General features: G+C 42.9%; 1 protein-coding gene across 2 annotated transcripts; it reads right to left on the reverse strand.

Moving 5' to 3' along the window:
- Positions 1-613: 613 nt before the first annotated feature.
- cat (catalase) lies at positions 614-21707 on the reverse strand. 2 transcript variants are annotated; one of them, XM_029758525.1, is made up of 11 exons: positions 21531-21707; positions 13191-13362; positions 8742-8852; positions 7794-7924; positions 6331-6435; positions 5900-6025; positions 5520-5711; positions 4333-4755; positions 3163-3270; positions 2876-2953; positions 614-2461 (listed from the first exon to the last, which is right to left on the reverse strand). In XM_029758525.1, the coding sequence occupies exons 1-11, from the start codon at positions 21594-21596 to the stop codon at positions 2399-2401; spliced, it is 1575 nt and encodes a 524-aa protein (XP_029614385.1). In that variant the 5' UTR covers positions 21597-21707; the 3' UTR covers positions 614-2398. The 2 variants fall into 2 exon arrangements, with proteins under 2 accessions (XP_029614385.1, XP_029614386.1); XM_029758526.1 differs by lacking the exon at positions 13191-13362 and having other exon boundaries at positions 21531-21687.
- Between the last annotated feature and the right edge of the window lie 202 nt (positions 21708-21909).

The following is a 21909-nucleotide window of genomic DNA, read 5'->3' on the forward strand; positions in this document are numbered from 1 at the left end:
GACCACTGAATGGCTGTTCAGATTGGACAGTTGTCTTGTCTGTAGTGTTTCTGTAATATAGTCGCTTTCTCTATCACAGTGTGCCTGTTAGACTAAATACATGAAAACGGAATTGTCCCCTTTTTATTTCTTAGATAATAAACATTGGATATTTTAATGATATATTGACCGCCGAACTGGAAATGTCCCCGGTTTTAATTTCAGAAATCTGGTCACCTTAGTCTAATGGCAATTGAGCACTGATATGTTTTATCTATAATGTCTCTTCATATGACAAGGTTTGAAAAGGATTTGCCAGTAGATTGTCAAAGTGATTCACGAGGATGACTGCTAGCTAAGATTTTGAAAGTCTGTTGAGACATAGTTTTGGTCATGTAGTGCATGTCACATCAATAAATGGCAGAATTACATGCAAAATATCTCCTACATGCGACAGGGGCCTGTGAAATAAATATTACAATGAAACAAGTTAGGAGAGTAAGCTTGTCCTTGGTGACAAACCCTCAACCTTCAGAGCCCTGTACTACTTACCTGGTTCATTCAGGATAAATGTTCTTAGCCCCCGAGTCAGCCTGCCCCTGAACAAGTTAGTTCTGAAGGATTCATTGCCATATAAATTTACCAACATATCTTTATTAAGCCAGGGCAGGCAAGCTCAAGGCACAAAGTATTAGAATTTTTTTTCCCTAATATTTAAAAAACCCAGTTCTGATACCATGGCTTGCATGAATTGAGAGATGTTTTGTTTTTGATTAACTGGCAAAGTATAGGAAATATAAAACAAAGCTTACACATTCACCCACTACTTATATAAAATATGTTCAACTGGTTAGCGTGAAGAAAATGCTAGCTACCTATTCATTATTCAGACAATGTAGGCCTACAGTTGAATTTTAATTGATGGTAACTAAGTATGAACCTGCTTAGAATGTTTTGTACAGATGAAATAGGTCATATAGGTTGTCTGTGTTTACCCATAGCTCAGTCTGTTGAGTGTCTTAGCAAACCACTGCTTACTCTATAGTCATTGTCTTAAATTAACTACTGTCCTGTCAGTTTGTATTTGTAAATAATCTATTGGACCTAGATGGGGAGGTAGGACTGAATGTCTTGAAATGCTGAGACCTAAGGACAAACCACCATTATCGAATCGAACCACAGATGACAACCTCGTGAAAATCCTAAATGTATTTACAAAGGACTAGGGTTATTCAACACTGTTCCTTTTGTTCCAGCCCGGTAGCAACACTCCTCTACCAACAAATCATGGGCTTGATGAATAGAATCAGCTGGAGTCCTGCGTTAGAACTAAAGTGTGCATACCCTGGAGTTAAGATAGGACTACTTTAAACCAGACCCACTAAAACCACACATATAGCATTGCCGTTGGATATTTCAGCATAAATTGAAAGATCAAACATTCAATAATGCATCTTATTTTGTGGTTCAAAGACCACAATTGCATATCACTTCTCTTCAGACAGGCGATATGATGGGGAATGCTACCTCGCACAGAAACACTAACAGTCCTGGGCTCAGCTGGAACATAGAAAACGAGTAGGGAGATTTGTGAGAAGGGATAAGATTTTTCCACAGTAAACAGTAGTGGTTCTTGTTTCCCCAGCCCTAATTCAACTCTTCAGTGATTCAGAGTATGTACACAAATATACAGAAGACATTTGGTACATGAGATTATCCATAAAAGTCATTGCAAACCCTTTATAATGCCATGGTGACTATGGATAAGTTCCTAACCACAAAGGCACTGCTGTGTTGGTTTGGCTGCGAGGACGATGACTTAAACAATCTTTTATGACTCAAATCACAGTCACTCTCGCCGATCGACGGCCGGCAACTATTTCTAATATATAAAACAAGGAATATGGTGTAGGCCTTAACACAGGAACACTTTTGAAGAGATCTTAAGTTTAAACTGCAAAATAATTATGAATCTTATTCGAAAACATTGGTCTTTTGTTTAACTAGGATCAACGTCATTTTTTTGCATATAGGCTAACACATACCTCTATTAAGCGAACTATCAGGGCTTCGATGAAGCATGGACACACAAACGATACACAACTGGGAAGAGATGGATCACTATACTGAAAATAGCATGGACATTTCAGATAGCCGATCTGTATATACAAATGTAGTTTGGGGACAGATCTTCTCCCATAGGGCTGCAGTCTGACTACATACATTTCTGTGTGAACTTTGGCAAAATGGGCAGGGAACACGTTAGAACAATGTTGTAAGTAGCCTGAGGAATATTAAATCATGATAGTTTCCCCATTTCATTAGCTATCGCATTCACGGACGGTTAGAAGTAGGATCTTGGGCAGCAGGCTGGTAAGCACAACAGGTGGAACTGCCCCCCCAGGTGGAAGTTAAGGCATCACATCTTGGAGGAGGCAGTGATGGCAGCTGCACCTCCACGGGTATACACTCTCACAGCGTCCTGTGAGAGGGGGAGGAGACAACGGGAGACAAGGAGATTTGAGGCTATTAAAAACACAATCTTGTTTACGAGGGTCCTGACAGAAAAAGTCACATACTAAATAGAAAGGAATATAGAAAAAAAGTACAAACTAAAAGTTCTACCTAAATACAATGTGTATGAAACTATTTAGTTAATGCAACTTTTGATTTTCATGAAGGATCTACAATATACTTAAAACTGCTCATGTAAATAATGCGACTACACTTTGATCTTTATTTTCTCCAAATATTCATGATTTATTCCTATTCACCTGCACCAAGCCATCTCAGATGTGCGAGAGCTTTTCCTACTTTGACTATACTGCATCATTCATGGGGGACAACATGTTTACTGTTGCTTTTAGTGTCTGTTGACAGCAACAAATGGACTTACCTTCTTGGGCTCAGCATTGTTGAGTAGGGCCTGGACCCCGTTTCCATAGTCTGCATGCACAGCCATCAGGTTCTGAACCTGGAAAAACAGGGAGTGAGAGCAGAGAGAGGATCAGAACAGTGTTAGTGATGGTACTATACATTATTAAACACTACATTGTAAAGATGGCCTTTGTGGTAGTGAGGAAGATGATACCAACTTAACAGCCATAATTGCTGGTACTAATGATGATGAAAGTGATGACTTAGACAATCTTAATCATGGTGATGACGAGGATGAGAACTCACCCAGCGTTTCTGGATGAAGACTTGGGCTCCCTTCAGGGCACCAGCCATATTCTGACAAAGCCTCTGGCGCTCCTCCTCGTTCAGCACCTCAGTGAAGAAGGTACGCACCTGTAATACATATACACAAAGGGTCAGGGCACTGGTCACATACACCAATCAGCATTAAGAAACTATTAATAAAATATGTATTTTATTATTTGTAATCATAAAGCATTTAATATGTATAACAAAGATTTCTTTATAGGGTGTATCATTATTGGCCCTGCCAGTGCAGTGCACACAGCTCTCTGTGTGTAGTAAATTAACCCCATGTCACATTAGCACAACCCCCCTTTACCGGACAGGGAAGACATGAAAATGATGGGGTTAGTGGAAAAGTATGTTGTAGTTTTCCCTTGAAGCCAAGCTAACGATTCCGGATCACTGGCTTTAATCAGACTGATCCCACTAAGATCTGTCCTCTACGGCAGAAGCTAGCATTCCTCGTTCTGACTTGCACCACCTGGCGTCAGTGCAAATCGCTGAGTCTCTAGTCTCCCCCTTTGAGAGTAACTAATGCATTGCTACATTGGCACTAAGTGTAATGTGTAACTCTTTAGGTTGACATTCAGTAACTGCATGTTAGAACTGAACCCCAACTTGCATTTTAAAATTGCTCACTGCACAACTCAGTCAATACTTTTTAGCAGTATGCGCCCGCATGGCCTCTTAAGTACAAGTTTGATTGTGTAAAGGAAGCTCTATCCACAATTATATAATTCTCTAGCAATTTGATAAACAAATGATTGAATTCATCATTCTCCTGTATCGATTACATATCATCATCATTTACCCTGTAACCATTAATTCATGTATTGATTTTTATTATTACATTTGTAGTTTACTTGTTATTTGGGGGGTTTTCTGATCCAAAACAAGCTCTAGAAAACTGTACGGTTTCACAAATCGGATACTAGGCTCATCAGATATACTGTACCTTCAGATAAATCAATGATTACTATTATTCTTTGTTCTGTCTTAGTGTGTTATTGCTAAGATAACTCATGAGTCAGATATTCTTAAAATGCAATGTTTGTCCAATAATCAACTGGTGCCCCCCATTCATAAAATATATTAATTCATAAAGTTTAGTAATAACTTAACAATATTCCCAACATACGGGTTCTCTACCTGTGTGACGTTATCGTCGTCAGTACTGTTGTAGCGGCCCACATCTGGGGACACCTTAAACCTGGTCTCCACGTGCTGGGGCTGGGTCTCTGGAGCACTGAAGCTGTTGGGGAAGTAGTTGGGAGCGCCAGCCTGGTTGTCGAACATGCACATGGGCCCGTCTCGCTGGTAGTTGGCCACACGGGTCCTGAAGGGGCAGTTGACGGGCAGCTGCAGGTAGTTGGCGCCCAGCCGGTGTCGGTGTGTGTCTGGGTAGGAGAACAGACGGCCCTGCAGCATCTTGTCAGGGCTGGGCTCGATGCCTGGGGGCATGTTGCTGGGGTCAAAGGCTAGCTGCTCGATCTCAGCAAAGTAGTTGGCAGGGTTTCTGTTGAGCACCAACCTCCCCACAGGAATGAGGGGGTACTCCTTGTGAGACCACACCTAAGGAGTAAGAGAGAAGTGTAGCTACCTCGCATGCCAACCAAGGTGCATGGATGTGCAAAAGAATTCCATGAACATGTAGGCTTGCACGACCCCCTTATTTTCACCTAATAATTATCCTGACTAAATAACAGCTATGAGAATCAGTTGCCAATCATACTAATGCTCACAGATGCCATGACACCATAACAGATATTAGACCACTGTCAGATCTTTAAGTGTTTGTGTTGAGGAAGTCCCCCCTCTTGTGGAAAAGCCAGAGTACTGCCAATGTCTGGATATTCTGGGAATGTGTTGTTGACTCCAGGTTTAAATGGCTAAGAAAGTACAAAGACGTCAGGTATTGCCGTCACATTCTTTGAAAACCAAAGGAACATATTGATAAATGCACCACCTATAAAGAGAGTGGTTCCCACATTACTGAATATTATGAGTAATAAAGCTGCAATATGTCACTTTTTGGGCGACCTGACCAAATTCACATAGAAATTGAGTTCTAAATCGTTCTTTCTCATTGAAAGTAAGTCTAAGAAGTGGTAGATCTGTCCTATATGCGCTACTTCTATGCTGCCCGTTCTTGCGCATTTCCTTTTGGTTTAGTACACCAGCTTCAAACACCTGAAAATACAATATCTTTGGTTATGGAAAATATCACAGCGGTTTAGATGGTACAATGATTCTCTACACAATGACTACTTGCTTTGTCACAAACTTAAATTAGGCAAATGGCGGAGCGATTACTGCTTATTGCATCTCTATGGTACCTTGGTCAGGTCAAAGGGGTTCCACTGGAACTTCTCTGCCTGCTCAAAGGTCATGACCTGGATATAAAAGGACCAGGAGGGGAAGTTGCCGTTGGCGATGGAGGTGTAAAGGTCTCGGATGGCGTAGTCCGGGTCGGTGGAAGCCAGGTACTCGGCATCCTCAGGTTTCATGTTCTTGATGCCCTGGTCGGTCTGAGATGGGAAGGTTGCTATGGGTTACTATGGACCCTGTCCCAATTTCCCCAACTACGTTTCCTTCTTTCCCACCATTACCCTCTCGTATCCTTCAGTTAATTAGGTATAGCTGACTCCTCTATCCATTTAAGTGTAGTGCATTTCACTAGTCCTGTACACTACATTATTTTTAATTGTGCTTTGACCTTGTAATGGAACTTGCAGTAGACAGGCTGACCCTTGGCGTTGACCAGCTTGAAGGTGTGAGAGCCGTAGCCGTTCATGTGGCGGAAGCCGTCAGGCAGACCACGGTCACTGAACAGGAAGGACACCTTCACAGAGACGAGAACAAATAGAAGACCATGAACAAAGACACATATTCGGTCATTAGCAGTTGAGCTATTGTAAGTAAATAAGATCTAGAAAAACGTAAGTATATAAGGATGATGTAATAATCAGGAAAGGGATGCATACGCAGCAACCACCATTCCTAGACATAATGGCATAGCTATGAAGTTGTTAATGGCATGTCACTAAAATTTGGCTTAGTGTGGGGAGAAATCAGAAAGCCATCCATCGATCTACCGTGTGTGCGCATGTAAAGGTTTGGTTAGGTAGAGAGGAGCAACTACAGCACCTGATGCATACACTCAGGCCGCAGGCTCCAGAAGTCCCACACCATGTCTGGGTCCTTTAGGTGAGTCTGGGGGTTGCGCTTCTGAGAGTGGATAAAGGATGGGAACTGCACAGACAAAGAGATATCAGAGAGATGCGGTAATGGTACATATCATACGGGGAGATTAACTAATGTATAGCACCATAACACATAATATCCACCCATACACACAAAACATCTTGGTCTCACACACACACACACACACACACACACACACACACACGCACTACACCCTGAACCTTGGCCACGGTAACACACACACACACACACACACACACACACACACAACACCCTGAATCTTGGCAACGGCCACACACACACACACACACACACTACACCCTGAACCTTGGCCACAGTAACACACACACTGAACCTTGGCCACGGTAACACACACACACACCCTGAACCTTGGCCACGGTAACACACACACAAACACCCTGAACCTTGGACACAGCCACACACACACACACACACACACACACACTACACCCTGAACCTTGGACACGGCCACATACACCCTGAACCTTGGACACGGCCACACACACACACACACCCTGAACCTTGGCCACGGTAACACACACACACACACACACCCTGAACCTTGGCCACGGTAACACACACACACACACACCCTGAACCTTGGCCACGGTAACACACACACACAAACACCCTGAACCCTGGACACAGCCACACACACAAACACCCTGAACCTTGGACACACACACACACAACACCCTGAACCTTGGCCACGGTAACACACACACACACACCCTGAACCTTGGCCACAGTAACACACACACACACCCTGAACCTTGGCCACGGTAACACACACACACACCCTGAACCTTGGCCACGGTAACACACACACACACAAACACCCTGAACACAGCCACACACACACACACAAACACCCTGAACCTTGGACACAGCCACACACACACACACACACACTACACCCTGAACCTTGGCCACGGTAACACACACACACACACACACACACACCCTGAACCTTGGCCACGGTAACACACACACACCCCCTGAACCTTGGCCATGGTAACACACACACAAACACCCTGAACCTTGGCCACGGTAACACACACACACACAAACACCTTGAACCTTGGCCACACACACACTACACCCTGAACCTTGGACACAGCCACACACACACTACACACTACACCCTGAACCTTGGACACAGCCACACACACACACACTACACCCTGAACCTTGGACACAGCCACACACACACACACACACACACTACACCCTGAACCTTGGACACGGCCACACACCTCACCCTGAACCTTGGCCACGGTAACACACACACACACACACACACACACACACACACACACACACTACACCTTGAACCTTGGCTGGGCACACAGGCTCAATCTTGACTCATACGTGTCTGGACTCACCAGCATGGCGTCCCTGATAAAGAATATGGGGGTGTTGTTGCCAGTAAGGTCCCAGTTTCCCTCGTCAGTGTAGAACTTGACTGCAAAGCCACGTGGGTCTCTCACTGTGTCGGCTGAGCCAGATTCCCCAGCTACATGATTTAGATACAATATATATATATATATGACAATTAGAAACTCACAGTTTAAACAAGACATTATTAACAGATGAAAAAAAATATATGACTGTCTATTTTCTGGTAATTATGTTTCTAGGACATGTAGGCTAACTGTGTCAAATAATTAATCCAGATTGTTTACGGAGTGTGTCTTTTCTTTGGATTCCCAGCTAATTTCATTCCAGTAACAGCAGATTTCCCACTGAGGCTTTGGGTCAGGGTTAGTGATGGACACTTGCGCATCAAGGTTACTACACTACGGACTGCTCGTCACTTGACAGCATCAATCATGTAGACAACACCATTTTCTCATGGGGCTCTTGCACAAGCTGTTTGTATAGCTATGGCAGGAGACTACTGTCCAGGCATCCGCTATGGGCGTTACTAGAGCTGTTATAAGAGTGTTAGTTGGTCAAATTAGGAATTTTCTATTCGTCAGAAGTTAACATGAACTCGGTCAAGGATTCTTCTGATATCGACAAACATTGCTTTTGCAGACAATCATAAATCAGAGGCAATGACTAAAAGTATCGTAAACAAGCTAATGTTGGTAGCAAATACATATTACATGATACAGTGCTTCTTTACACATGTTCTTGAGGAAACAAGTAAATGTGTTTGTAGCAGTTTTATGGAAAAGCCGGAGGGAGCAACCTCAATAGAATTTTATTAATGTAAGTTTTGATTAAATACCAGGAAAGTATGGGATAATAAAATAAATAAAAAAATGTAATGTTGGCTAATGTAACTCAGTAAGAAAGTGGAGATGCTACGCGGTGGTGCGTCTTACCCACGGTGGAGAAGCGGATGGCGATAGGTGTGGTCTTTCCCACATGCTCAAACACCTTGGCCTTGCAGTAGCGAGAGATGTCATGTGTCACCTCAAAGTACCCGAACGCTCCTGTTGAGGAAGAGGCAGTGCATGGTCAGTTACCGTTGTATTTTATGTTAGCTAGTTAGAGATATACATTTTTTGTTCCCCTTATCGAAGTTGCCAAAAAAGAGTCCGTCCGTCACTGAAACCAGACGCCAGTCTCTGCTGTTGCCTAGGGTCGGTTTCCGAGACTAGAGATGGCACAGCTAGTTAGTTAATTGCTCCTAATTTAAAACCAATGTATCTTTACTGTCATTGTAGGCCGTGCAAAACAAAGTTACTTGTGTAACCCCGGTTCTCTGATAATATGAGTATGATGTATCACTATGGAGGTTCGCCAGGATCACCAACTATAGGAAGGTCCTACTGTATCAAAAGCATCTGTTGGAGACAGGTAGAGTGGCAAATGAGGTGAGCCCCTCACTTCCTTATAAGAAGGCACTCTCTCATTCTCTGGTCCTTCTCAAGCATGCTTCTCTTCCTCGCGCCCTTGCCAGCAAGGAAATGCAGTGATACATCTCACCTCATTATCAGAGAACCGGGGTTACGCAAGTAACCTTAAGTTCTATCAAATACTTGTTTCGATGTATCATTATGGGGATATGGCCAACTCCTGTATCGCAAAACATTCTCTGAAGCCACGATAGTCTAAACATTAACAAATCTTCAAGAGGCTCCGAAACTGAGGGAGTACGAACCAAGAAAGTGCAGAAACAACCAGTTGGGAAAAACCTTATAACAAAGTGAGGGGAAGCCCAAGCCGTGTCCCAAAAACAGTGTCCAAGATATAAACTCCTCTGTAGAAGAGGGCCCTTTCAGGCCCCTCCAAAGGCTGTCAATCTCACCATTATAAAACAATATAATGTTGCCCAATGAGGGAAGAACATAACACCCTTGCCTGAGCTCTTGTTCAGTCCAAGTAGATGTGCAACGAGCCATACGCCCTACTGAGGAAGGCGACAGGTGAAAAGCCATAGGCCCCAAGGTGCAACAATAAGAAAATGTCGACCTAGGCCAAAGGATGGGATTAGGTACATTAATCTGAAAAACCCATGGGCACACTGAGGGCGCAAACAGTGGCTGGTAAAGCACAGTCCACACACTCGCTTATGGGTGCCAAGGGCTGTAGCAAAGCGAAAGACGAAGAAATATTACAGCTCCACGCTGCTATGAAAATATCTTAAGCACAATAGACATGTCCCAGGACTAGCTAATGGCTTAGCGACTGGGCGTAAGCGACGTGCCCCTCCCCCCCGAAAAACGACATAATAGGGATGGATAAACGGCAATACTGCCAGGGCCTTGGCAGGCCAAGAAAGCGGCTAGTATTAACAAAGAAAACCTTTTATCTCTGTCCAAGAAGTCCTGCAAGGAGCATAGGACCATGGAAAACCGAGTAGGAAGGAACAGTTGGTTTAGTCATTCCACTTGTCCAAGAAAAACAACCCAGAGCGTGCAGAAGGAGGCTGGCACTCTCTTCCAAGATTCAAGGGCCTGTCTTCTATTTATTTTTACTCAGCACCGTATTCCTAATGCTGGGAAGTAAAAACAGCTATGTAACTGGTATGTCTTGGCCCTGTTCCATGGAGGGTTGTCAAGAGCAAAGACATCCCCAGCCTCTTGCTCCCAACTGATGGGGATGTCCGGTTATCTGAACCAATTGCAGTAAAAAAAAATAAAAAAAGATAAGACAGAACGTACCACATCATTATCTGAGGCTCTGACGTCTGGCGAGCGCGCCGTCCTCGCTCAGCCCCAGGCTCATGGTACGACCACAGCCTTAAATGGCACTATGGGAGGCACAGAGGTTTAAGTCTAATCACACAGATCTCCCCCAGGCATCTGGATCTAAGGTGTCTGAGTCCAGTTGTTTTCCCACCACCTCCATTAGATCAGCATGATAAGCCAACAATTTAAAAAAAAAGGTCACATTGATGGCCAATTTGTTGGGCCAAGTACGTTTACTGAAAAGAATTGAGGCAGTAAAGCGGACCATCTTTCTAGCGAGTGAGGTGACAGTGTTGTTAGTAACACGGCGCGACGGACTAAGGTGCTAAGTCAGAGACGGCGCCACTGTGGGAGCGTAGCCAAACCTAAATTCCTCCATATTGTGCATGTTCAGGCTTGGGGTGCCCCTAGCAAGAATCTTGCTAGTGAGGGGTTTGTCCTGCTCTTAGCTTCCCTGAGGCATGCGGGTACCACCGGGAGTTGCTTTACCGCAGCTGAATGAGACAGGTCTCTTCTCGTTGTATAGGTCCCTTAACGGGCTCGGAGGAGCCCAAACTCCAATGGAGACAGTGAGGGGAAGGAGTCGAGGCCATCCATGACCTCGCTAGGTTGCGGGGAGCTGAGCTTCAGCTTTCGCTGTTGGCTTGGAGGCGAAAGGGGCTATTCAGATAGATGCTAATTTAAACCTCAGACCTGCTCCAGTCAGCCGTGCTCACAGGACTCAGGGTCGTAAAGTGCCTCTTGGGCATGTTCCTTTCCCAGGCAATTGATGCATAGAAGGTGGGTATCCAAGCGCTGGGCTAGGCTTGTCCTGGGATACCAGAGGCCATAGTGAGGAACAAGGCTTGCTTGGAGGAAAAAGCAACACAGTTGTAAGAACAACGAGTAGACTGCGTAGATTAGCTAGTTAGAAGCCTTGCAGCTGGTGGCTAGTAACGGTAGCTTGTGTAAACAGTGTTATGAGCTAGCTAGTTAGAAGCCTTGCGACTAATAACTAACAATAATGAGCACAGTAGAATGCTATAATCACGAGGCTAGTGGAGCATTAGCTAGCAGCAGAGTTAGCCCGCAGGTAATGTGCTCCCATAATAGAAGGAACCTTAAGGCTGAGAAGGATGAACGTAGCTAGACGAGAGAAGGGAGCTACCAATGCTACCGTGTTGCAGGTAAGGTATGCTAGTGAGATTCGCTTGCATCTCAGTGAGCTAATTGAGTTAGCCTTGCAGCTAACCGAATCTCAATAGCTTGCCGTGAAGCTAGCTACCAAAGGAGACTGAAAAGTGGAAAACCTTTCGGTCTGTACAAAACCTTTCGTAATGCTCTGAAGACCTACGGTTGGCAGCGATATCCTTCATGGTTCGCTTGTAAGCAGTTGAGCAGGAAAACAGGGATCAATCGTGCAGAGGAGAGCTAGAGTAATGCTTTTCACAAGAATGAATGACCACATGGTGGGCGAGTGGCTCGTTATAAGGAAGTGAGGGATCTCACCTCCTTCGCCACTACCTACTTGTCTGCAACAGACGCTTCTGACAGGTCCTTCCAAGAGTTGGTGATCCTGGCGAATCCCCATAGTGATACATCAAAACGAGTATTCAAAAGAGAACCACTGAACTTGTCATTAGACAAAATGAGGTGAGGTTATATTCAACTTCACAAACAAATGTGCTGCCTTCACCATGTTGTGTACACATTCCTTGGAAGATTAGTGAGTAAACACCTGCAAATAAAGCCATACATGTGGTGCACTTTACCCCTCGTGTAGTGGGCCAACAGATCGTCACATGATCATGGTCTTTATAATATTAGACTGGAGAACCGCTTACAGTTGGCTTTTTGGCGTAGACCCAAAAGTAGGCCCACAATTGATAACTAGATGTCTAGGACAGGGTAGTGTTTCTCCAACCAATACGTGAAGCTCCACTATTAAGTAAAACATCTAGTGGTGTCTGACTGTCTTTCCAGCTCTGTCATTTCTGCTTGTCTAAACAGCTTGACACATATACTGAACAAAAATATAAACGCAATATCTAATGTCTTGGTCTCATGTTTAATGAGCGCAGAAAGAAAATAGACTAACATTTTCCCACACGCACAAAATGCTTATTTTTTTGCACACAATTGTTTACATCCCTGTTAGTGAGCATTTCTCCTTTGCCAAGATAATCCATCCACTTGACAGGTTTGGCATATCAAGAAGCTGATTAAACAGCATGATCATTACACAGGTGCACCTTGTGCTAGGGACAATAAAAGGCCACTAACGTGCAGTTTTGTCACACAACGCCACGTCTCAAGTTTTGAGGAAGCGTGCAATTGGCATGCTGACAAGACGAACGCCCAGCACAGCTGTTGCCAGAGAATTGACGTAATTTCTCTACCAACGTCATTTTAGAGAATTTGGCAGTACATCCAACCGGCCTCACAACCGCAGACCATGTGTGTGGCATATCTGTATTCCCTGTCATGTGAAATCCATAGATTAGGGCCTAATGAATATTTTTCAATTTACTTATATGAACTATAACTAAGTAAAATCTTTGAAATTGCTGCATGTGCGTTTCTATTTTTGTTCAGTATATTTTGCATTAATGCCAATCAGTGCCAGTCTTAAATTCATTGGTAGTGCTGGACACCCACCGCCTCCCTTGGCGTGCACCACCCTCTCTGGGATGCGCTCACGGTCGAAGTGTGACATCTCATCTATGAACGGGGTGTCCTGCACCAGGAGGGGCCCCTGGGGACCTGTGGTCATTATATTCAGCTTGTCCCCTACCGGGTGACCAGCCCCTGTGGTCAGGGTGTCTGGCCTCTGAAGGGAAAGCAATGGAATAGACATTATACATAGCGAAGACATTGAATGATCAAATACTTTTTATTTTTACCTTTATTTAATTAGGCAAGTCAGTTAACAACACATTCTTATTTACAATCACGGCCTCATTGCTTCATTCATGCTATTGTTACAATTCAATATTGGCCAATTCAGACTTAACTCTTACATCTAGACGTTCCGCTAGCGGAACACCACTCCAATATCCAATGATTGGGCGTGGCGCGAAATACAAACTCCTCGAAAATCCGAAAACTTCAATTTTTCAAACATATGACTATTTTACACCATTTTAAAGACAAGACTCTCCTTTATCTAACCACACTGTCCGATTTCAAAAAGGCTTTACAACGAAAGCAAAACATTAGATTATGTCAGCAGAGTACCCAGCCAGAAATAATCAGACACCCATTTTTCAAGCTAGCATATAATGTCACAAAAACCAAAACCACAGCTAAATGCAGCACTAACCTTTGATGATCTTCATCAGATGACACTCCTAGGACATTATGTTATACAATACATGCATGTTTTGTTCAATCAAGTACATATTTATATCAAAAACCAGCTTTTTACATTAGCATGTGACGTTCAGAACTAGCATTCCCACCGAACACTTCCGGTGAATTTACTAAATTACTCACGATAAACGTTCACAAAAAACATAATTATTTTAAGAATTATAGATACAGAACTCCTTTATGCAATCGCGTGTCCGATTTAAAAAAAGCTTTTCGGTGAAAGCACATTTTGCAATATTCTGAGTAGATAGCTCGCCATCACGGCCTAGCTAATTTGACACCTACCAAGTTTGGTACTCACCAAACTCAGATTTACTTTAAGAAAAATTGGATTACCTTTGCTGTTCTTCGTCAGAATGCACTCCCAGGACTTCTACTTCAACAACAAATGTTGTTTTGGTTCCAAATAATCCATAGTTATATCCATATAGCGGCGTTTTGTTTGTGCGTTCAAGACACTATCCGAAGGGTGACGCGCGGACGCGTATCGTGACAAATTCAAAATATTCTATTACCGTACTTCGAAGCATGTCAAACGCTGTTTAAAAATCAGTTTTTATGCGATTTTTCTCGTAAAATAGCGATAAAATTCCGACCGGGAGTCGTTGTTTTCGTTCAAAGACTGAAAAAGGCAAAATAAACTCTTCACGTGCTGCCGTCTCACTGTTCTCAGATCGACCACTTACCAAATGCGCTACTGTTTTTCAGCCAAAGACTGCAAAGTCATCGTTCAACGTTCTGGCGCCTTCTGAGAGCCTATGGGAGCCTTAGAAAATGTCACGTTACAGCAGAGATCCTTTGTTTTGGATAGAGATGACAAAGAAGGCCAAGAAATGGTCAGACAGGGTACTTCCTGTACAGAATCTTCTCAGGTTTTAGCCTGCCATTTGAGTTCTGTTATACTCAGACACCATTCAAACAGTTTTAGAAACTTTGGAGTGTTTTCTATCCAAAGCTACTAATTATATGCATATTCTAGTTTCTGGGCAGGAGTAATAACCAGATTAAATCGGATACGTTTTTATCCGGCCGTGAAAATACTGCCCCCTATCCAAAACAAGTTAAGAAATGTATGCCTTTCCTAAGCACTTCTCAATAATTGGTATTCAGATTTACATTATGCAGGTGCGTAACGGGCTTTGCAGGCATGGTTCCCTCCCACGCTCGGAATACATTTATACCCCTTTTTCTCCCCAATTTCATGATTACGAACTTGTCTCATCGCTGCAACTCCCCAACGGGCTAGTGAGAGACGAAGGTCGAGTCATGCGTCCTCCAAAACATGACCTGCATAACCACGCTTCTAGGGTCCATAGGGTCTATTTTTCTCCATTTCCACCTGACTGACATGCCCAAAGTAAACTGCCTGTTGCTCAGGCCCTGAACCCAGGAAATGCATATAATTGGTACCATTGGAAAGAAAACACTCTGAAGTTTGTAGAAATGTTAAAATAATACAAAAGAGACTATAACACAATAGATATGGTAGGAGAAAAATGAAAATCTCTTTTTTTTCTTTTTAACTTCTTTGGGATAGGTGGCAGTATTTTCACGGCCGGATAAAAAAACATACCGGATTTAATCTGGTTACTACTCAATTTCTAAAATTGTTTGAATGGTGTCTGTGAGTATAACAGAACTCATATGGCAGGCCAAAACCTGAGAAGATTCCATACAGGAAGTGCCCTGTCTGACAATTTGTTGTCCTTCTGTTGCATCTCTATCAAAAATACAGCATCTGTGCTGTAACGTGACATTTTCTAAGGCTTCAATTGGCTCTCTAAAGCCGCAAGAAAGTGGAATGGGGTGTCTGCTGTCTCTGGGCAAAGAACAGCAGCAGAATTTGTAAGTGGTCAGCCTGGGGACAGTGACACTGGAGATGCGCGGTCACGAGACTACTCTATTATTTAATCTGGTTATTACTACTGCCCAGAAACTAGAATATGCATATAATTATTGGATTTGGATAGAAAACACCCTAAAGTTTCTAAAACTGTTTGAATGGTGTCTGTGAGTATAACAGAACTCATATGGCAGGCAAAAACCTGAGAAGATTCCAAACAGGAAGTACCCTCTCTGACCATTCCTTGAGCTTCTTGGCTCCGTTTAAAGAATATTTAGGATCTTTGCTGTAACGTGACACTTCCTACGGCTCCCATATGCTCTCAGAACCCGGGAAAAAGCTGAATGATGTAATTCCAGCCGCTGGCTGAAAAACTTTAGCGCCTTGGTTAAGTGGTCGATCAGAGGGCCATCAGACTGAGGCTCGTGCATGAGGGGATCCCATGCTTTTACTTTCTCTCTCTTTGAACGTAAACACGCTTTCCCGGTCGTAATATTATCGCTTTTTTCACGAGAAAAATTGCATAAAAATTGTTTTTAAACAGCGGTTGACATGCTTCGAAGTACGGTAATGGAATATTTAGAATTTTTTTGTCACGAAACACGTCGGGCGCGTAACCCTTATTTACCCTTTCGGATAGTGTCTTGAACGCACGAACAAAACGCCGCTATTTGGATATAACTATGGATTATTTGGGACAAAACCAACATTTGTTATTGAAGTAGAAGTCCTGGGAGTGCATTCTGACGAAGAACAGCAAAGGTAATAACATTTTTCTTATAGTAAATCTGACTTTGGTGAGTGCTAAACTTGCTGGGTGTCTAAATAGCTAGCCCTGTGATGCCGGGCTATCTACTTAGAATATTGCAAAATGTGCTTTCACCGAAAAGCTATTTTAAAATCGGACATGGCGAGTGCATAGAGGAGTTCTGTATCTATAATTCTTAAAATAATCGTTATGTTTTTTGTGAACGTTTATCGTGAGTAATTTAGTAAATTCACCGGAAGTTTGCGTGGGGTATGCTAGTTCTGAACGTCACATGCTAATGTAAAAAGCTGGTTTTTGATATAAATATGAACTTGATTGAACAAAACATGCATGTATTGTATAACATAATGTCCTAGGGGTGTAATCTGATGAAGATCATCAAAGGTTAGTGCTGCATTTAGCTGTGGTTTGGATTTATGTGACATTATATGCTAGCTTGAAAAATGGGTGTCTGATTATTTCTGGCTGGGTACTCTGCTGACAATCTAATGTTTTGCTTTTGTTGTGAAGCCTTTTTGAAATCGGACAGTGTGGTTAGATTAACGAGAGTATTGTCTTTAAAATGGTGTAAAATAGTCATATGTTTGAGAAATTGAAGTAATAGCATTTCTAAGGTATTTGAATAACGCGCCACAGGATTCCACTGGCTGTTACGTAGTTGGGACGATTTCGTCCCACCTACCCTAGAGAGGTTAATTTAGTAAATTCACCGGAAGTTTTCTGTGGGTATGCTAGTTCTGAACATCACATGCTAATGTAAAAAGCTGTTTTTTGATATAAATATGAACTTGATTGAACAAAACATGCATGTATTGTATAACAATGTCCTAGGAGTGTCATCTGATGAAGATCATCAAAGGTTAGTGCTGCATTTAGCTGTGGTTTGGGTTTATGTGACATAAATGCTTGCTTGGAAAATGGCTGTGTGATTATTTGTGTCTATGTACTCTCCTAACATAATCTAATGTTTTGCTTTCTCTGTAAAGCCTTTTTGAAATCGGACAATGTGGTTAGATTAACAAGAGTTTTATCTTTAAAATGGTGTAAAATAGTTGATTGTTTGAGAAAATTGAATTGTGGTATTTTAGTTGGTTTTGTATTTCGCGCAGTGCGATGCCATTGGCTAGGGGTTCCGCAGGCGGAACGGGGTTCCGCTAGCGGACGTCTGTCCTCAACAGGTTAAGAGCCCATGCTCTTCCATTAGAACGTATAGGGAAAAAATGTAATCTAGCTCCCCGTATGCAATTCCTATGGCTTCCACTGGATGTCAGTAGTCTTTGTTCAAGGTTTCAAGCTTGTTTCTTCCCAAACAAGGAAGAATTAAGAGTTTTAGTACTGGGATACAGACTTGAAAATCAGTCTATGCGCGCGCGACGAAGAGAATGCACACCTGCTAATATCCTTTTCCTATTGAACATACTTCTTTATGTATGAAATATTATAGTTTAATTACATTTTAGGGTATCTGAGGATTAAATAAAAACGTATTTTGACTTGTTGTAACTAAGTTCAGTGGTAGCTTTTTGGATTCCTTTCTCTGCATGTTGAACGAGTGGATTAGTCAAATCGATGGCGGGACCTCTATCCCAGCGAGGTTTTAACCTGTTTGGGCTAGGGGGCAGTATTGAGAATTTTGGAAAAAATATGTGCCCATTTTTAACTGCCTCCTACACCAACTCAGAAGCTAGAATATGCATATTATTGTTCAGGTTTGGATAGAAAACACCCTAAAGTTTCTAAAACTGTTTGAATGGTGTCTGTGAGTATAACAGAACTCCTATGGCAGGCAAAAACCTGACAAGGTTTCATGCAGGAAGTACCCTGTCTGACAAGGAGTCGTGCGTCTTGCATCTGTTTATTGAAAAGTAAGGATCTTAGCTGTAACGTGACAATTCCCAGGGCTCCGATAGGCTCTCAGAACCCGGGAAATACCTGAAGGTTGACGAGGCGGCCTCAGGCTGAAACACATTATCGCCTTTGGTAAGTGGCGGATCAGAGGACCTTTGAATGAGGCGCGTGCACGATTCGCCCCTGTGGAGAAATTTAATTCGGCTGTTTAGGCTCATTGCATATTCCCGGTCGGAATATTATCGCTTTTCTACGAGATAAATGGCATAAAAATTGGTTTTAAACAGCGGTTGACATGCTTCGAAGTACGGTAATGGAATATTTAGAAATTTTTTGTCAAGCCATGCGCAAGACCGTGATTTAGTATTCTGATAGTGTCTAGAACTCACGAACAAAACGTCGCTGTTTGGATATAACGATGGATTATTTGGGACCAAACCTACATTTGTTATTGAAGTAGAAGTCGTGGGAGTGCATTCTGACGAAGAACAAGAAAGGTAAGAACATTTTTCTTATAGGAAATATGATTTTGATGAAGGCTAATCTTGCCGGGTGTCTAAATAGCTAGCCCGTGATGCCGGGCTATGTACTTAGAGTATTGCAAAATGTGCTTCATCCGAAAAGCTATTTTAAAATCGGACATATCGAGTGCATAGAGGAGTAATGTATCTATAATTCTTAAAATAATTGTTATGCTTTTTGTGAACGTTTATCGTGAGTAATTTAGCAAACTGTTAGTAAATTCCCCGGAAGTTTGCGGGGGTTATGCTTTTTCTGAACGTCACATGCTAATGTAAAAAGCTGTTTTTTGATATAAATATGAACTTGATTGAACAGACATGCATGTATTGTATAACACAATGTCCTAGGTGTGTCATCTGATGAAGATCATAAAAGGTTAGTGCTGCATTTAGCTGTGGTTTGGGTTTATGTGACATTATATGCTAGCTTGAAAAATGGGTGTCTGATTATTTCTGGCTGGGCACTCTGCTGACATAATCTAATGTTTTGCTTTCGTTGTAAAGCCTTTTTGAAATCGGACAGTGTGGTTAGATTAACGAGATTCTTGTCTTTAAATAGTTGTAAAATAGTCATATGTTTGAGAAATTGAAGTAATAGTATTTCAAACGATTCAAAAATCGTGCCACTGGATTGAAGTGGCTGTTACGTAGGTGGGACGAGTTCGTCCCACATGCGCCAGAGAGGTTAACACCCCCTCGCTTAACCCGGAAGCCAGCTGCACCAACGTGTTGGAGGAAACACCGTTCAACTGACCACGACGTCAGCCTGCAGGCACCCATCCCGCCACAAGGAGTCGCTAGAGTGCGATGAGCCAATTAAAGTCCCCAGGCCAAACCCTCCCCTAACCCGGACAACGCTGGGCCAATTGTGCACCGCCCTATGGGACTCCCGGTCACAGCAGGTAATGACATGAACCCCAGGCTGTAGTGGCGCCATAACACTGCTATGCATTGCCTTAGGCCTCTACGCCACTCCGGAGGCCAGAATAATTTTAATTCAAACACTGAAAACCCTCCCACTTGCTGGCCAACAGATTTTCTTGTGGAGTTTTCATACATTTGGCCTTTCAGTACATTTATATAAAGCCATTAGAATTTTAGTGACAGACTGAGTAAATACCCAGCCAGCACAGTGCACCTGGGCCAATTCTGGCTGAGAGTCGGGGCACTCGGCTGAGATTCAAACTCGGCCGACATCATGTGACCCGAGTCTGGGCTGCCTTCGGCAGTATTACTTATGGCTAGGATGCAGGGATTGAGCTTGGGCCAATTCTGATGCGAGTTATCTGGCCCAAATGTATTACTTGGGACTCGGGCCGATTTACATAGTTAACATTTCAGTATTTATTTTTCCATATTTTCTCATTGTTTCTGTGATCCAAAAATATAATTAACATTCTTTAAGAGTCCTGTGTAGTATTTTGATACTTTGTGGAGGGAACTTCCCGAGTTCGCAAGTTTTGAGGAAGCATCGGGTCGCTTCTGGTAAGATGCGCCCCCCCCCAAACAAAAGTCGGGTGAATACTGGTCGTCTGAAACGGGCCAATTCTGGGCAGTCATTCATTTTGATTCCGGACCGATTCAATCAGTTCCGGCCTCCCGGAAGAGTGCTGCTGCTGGGCCAATTCCTCATTGCTAGCTGGGTATATGGCGAATGAAAGAAAGCCAGGCGTTTACTTGGTCTCATCACATACAACTTTATCATTTTAGCTTACTTGCAACTACTTATTTATTTGTATCTACTTGTCATCCGAAATGGGTAATTGACATCCACAAATTAATACATACCATAGGGGAAGGCAAATTCCTCTAAACAGCTTCTACCACCAAACCACTCTAGTCAAATGGCTACCCAGACTATTTGCACTGCCCTCCCCCCTTTACACCACTGCTACTCTCTGTTGTCATCTATGCATAGTCACTTTAATAATTCTACCTACATGTACATACTACCTCAACTAACCGGTGCCCCCGCACATTGACTGTATCGGTACCAGCCTGTGTATATATATATATATATTATATACACACACACACACACACACACACACACACTGGTATATATATATATATATAGTCTCGCTATTGTTATTTTACTGCACTTCACTGTAAGGTCTACTACACCTGTTGTATTCGGCGCATGTGACTAATAACATTTGATTTGATAATAAACGAGTTGCTGTCGCCGGCTCCGCGCTTTCCTGATCGTGGTATAGCCGCGTTCCGAATAGAGAGAACGTAATGAACGTCTAATCAGATGATTGCGTCTAGAAGTATTCTATTCTAAAAAAAAACAAATGCAAGAGCTCAACCTGCAAGTGCTAAACGAACGTTAGCTAACAGCAGCAATCCGCTAGCAGCCATCTAACAATTCCTGACCCCCCCCCCTCCCCTCGCACTACCAGAAATGAATACAATTCGAACACAAATGTGCGTTGACTTTGTACGAAATGTTGTGGAATTGTATAGTGCCAGGGTTCTGAAATGATAGGAAATGTGTTAACCGATACAGCTAACTGTCGAGCCAGGAGATACGAATAGGACCCTGGGCGACCTCTCACCCGTTTCACAACAAACTCCCCTTGCTTCGACTCCGCAACATTATCGTCGCGTCTATATAAATGGAATCATCGAAGTGGACAAACCTGAGCGCTTCGGCCCTCTTTCCATAGCTTCATTTGATCGGTTGCTTTCCCTCTATCATCAGCCATCGTGAAAGCAAAACTTTAAACCAAAAAATGCGTGAAAAATGGATACGCTTGCAAGCTAAATAGCAGAGTTTATGTACTTTGTACGGCTTGGCTCCTCCTCCTTGGCTAATGTGTATTCATTCCGCCGATTCAAGTTGCGAAACGGGCGGGACTTCTCAAAATAATTCCAATAGGAACTCTCGTTTTAGTTTGGACTAATAACCTAGCTAGTTCGATTGACTGGATGACCTAGCTAGTTCGATTGACTGGATGACCTAGCTAGCTAGCTACTTTCGGACCAAAGGGCAAGAAAGGGAGCGACAAAGGGAGAGAT

The sequence above is a fragment of the Salmo trutta genome, chromosome 7, assembly GCF_901001165.1.
Source record: "Salmo trutta chromosome 7, fSalTru1.1, whole genome shotgun sequence".
In the NCBI taxonomy this organism is placed as follows: domain Eukaryota; kingdom Metazoa; phylum Chordata; class Actinopteri; order Salmoniformes; family Salmonidae; genus Salmo; species Salmo trutta.

Bases quoted from the DNA above. Each gene is read 5' to 3' on its own strand.
- cat (XM_029758525.1), bottom strand. From the start codon at position 21,596: ATGGCTGATGATAGAGGGAAAGCAACCGATCAAATGAAGCTATGGAAA. The intron at 7,925-8,741 runs GTAAGACGCACC...TAAATCATGTAG, and splicing joins CATCCGCTTCTCCACCGTGG to CTGGGGAATCTGGCTCAGCC. The intron at 6,026-6,330 runs GTGCTGTAGTTG...GTCTCTGTGAAG, and splicing joins GGCCTGAGTGTATGCATCAG to GTGTCCTTCCTGTTCAGTGA.